Raw genomic sequence first — 1644 nt, forward strand, 5'->3', positions numbered from 1 at the left:
GGGGGGATAGTCCTGTTTGCTTACTCCAACAAGGTAGGTCCAGGGACCAGCAATCAAGTAGAAGCAGTTACACTACTTTATGGACTTAAATGGTTTGGCAGGAATGGTTTCAATGTGATATGGCCCATATGGGGGAGAAACTGATACTATGCTCAATTTCAAAAGCATCAAGGTAGAATGGATAACTCCTTGGAAAATTAGTCACCAAGTTAAGGAGATCCAAAGACTTGATGCAAATCATGGCTTTACCATTACCTATTGCTATTTGCTACAGAGAACCCAAGAAACTTGCCGACAAACTTGCAACCATTAGCCATGTCTATAATGAAGACCAAGAACTCACCTCCTATGTGTCTCTTCCTAGCCAAGTTAAGGGGTTGGTAAATATGGATAGGTGGAACTCCTTTAGAATCAAACCTACTAAGCCCCGCTTCATTTATCATAAACCATTCTGATTCTACCCTCAAATTTTTGTGCTCTCTTTTTTGGTAGGACAAATTACACTAGTCTGATCTCAAAAATCATGTGCCAAGTTTGGTATGCCAATCTCAAGCTGTACATTTTTGCCCATCAATGATTAATGGAGAACTAGATTTTTGCCCCCACAAAAAAGTTTTTTATGCGAATGTCCTAAAGCTTAAAACTAAACAACCTTTTTGGACATTGAAATAAGATAGTCATAATTATGCACTTCCTCCACAGGTTATAGCCTATCAACCATATGCACGCACTTCAACATTAACGGAATACATTGAACGAGTTTATCATAAATCAGATTGAACACAATCGACCATCAACAAATCAAGCTAAACTCTTCAAGTAGACAACTTGCGTAATGGCAGTTGAAACGAAAAATAAAAGGAAATTGGAAGGAAAAGAAAAAACCTTAAGATCGATATTGGAGCGAGAGTAAAGGAGGTGGTTGAATTCGGGGTCTCTTTGAATGTTCTTCCATTTTCCAGCTCCGTGCTTTGCAACGCCTGCACGAAGTGCTTCTTCTTCCTCCGATGTCCATTTCTGCTTTGGATTACCCATCCCTCACACTCAAATCTCTTACCAACTGCCGCTTAAACCCTCCTCTGTTTTTCTGCGAAAATATTGGACGGCTTTCACTTCTTTCGGTTGGGGTTTTCGTGTGCATTCGCCTGTACCATCATTTATTCAACTTGGACCTTATTACCTACTTTAATTGGTGACAAAATGACAAAACTTTGTCTCTTGTATCTCATAGGCCAAAGATATTTTAATTTGTACTTAAATTTCTTAGCCATTTTATCTTAATCTTGTTTCATTTTAATCCTTTTATCTTTATTTTCAGTATATCTATTTAAATATAAAAGGTTGATCCAACAGATTAATGAAATTATTCACTTTTTAAAACACTTGAGGAGTCCTTTTTAATTAATATTCGACATTGTTATCGTTAATAATCAATCTTCTCCTCTATTTATTTTCTAAATATAGAAGATTGAACGAACAAATTAATGAAATTATTCATTTTTTAAAACACACAAGGAATCTTTGATATTATTATCGTTAACAATCAATCTTTTCCTATATTTATTTTATCTATCTTATTTCATCTACTTTATTTTATCCATTTTTTTAAATTTATATACCTCATTTTCTATTTAACTCTCTCTA

At 35.0% G+C, this 1644-nt stretch overlaps 1 protein-coding gene across 2 annotated transcripts in view; it reads right to left on the reverse strand.

The window, feature by feature from the left end:
* Positions 1 to 1186, reverse strand: part of LOC107026598 (telomere repeat-binding factor 4) — a 17360-nt gene extending 16174 nt beyond the window's left edge. Inside the window, exon 1 of one of the 2 annotated variants that reach the window (XM_015227634.1) lies at positions 886 to 1186. In XM_015227634.1, the coding sequence (XP_015083120.1) occupies positions 886 to 1035 (150 nt within the window). In that variant the 5' untranslated portion in view covers positions 1036 to 1186. The remainder of the gene's footprint in view (positions 1 to 885) is intronic. The other variant, XM_027918645.1, reaches the window with a different exon arrangement.
* Positions 1187 to 1644: the final 458 nt, after the last annotated feature.

This window comes from Solanum pennellii, chromosome 7 (genome assembly GCF_001406875.1).
Source record: "Solanum pennellii chromosome 7, SPENNV200".
In the NCBI taxonomy this organism is placed as follows: Eukaryota; Viridiplantae; Streptophyta; class Magnoliopsida; order Solanales; family Solanaceae; genus Solanum; species Solanum pennellii.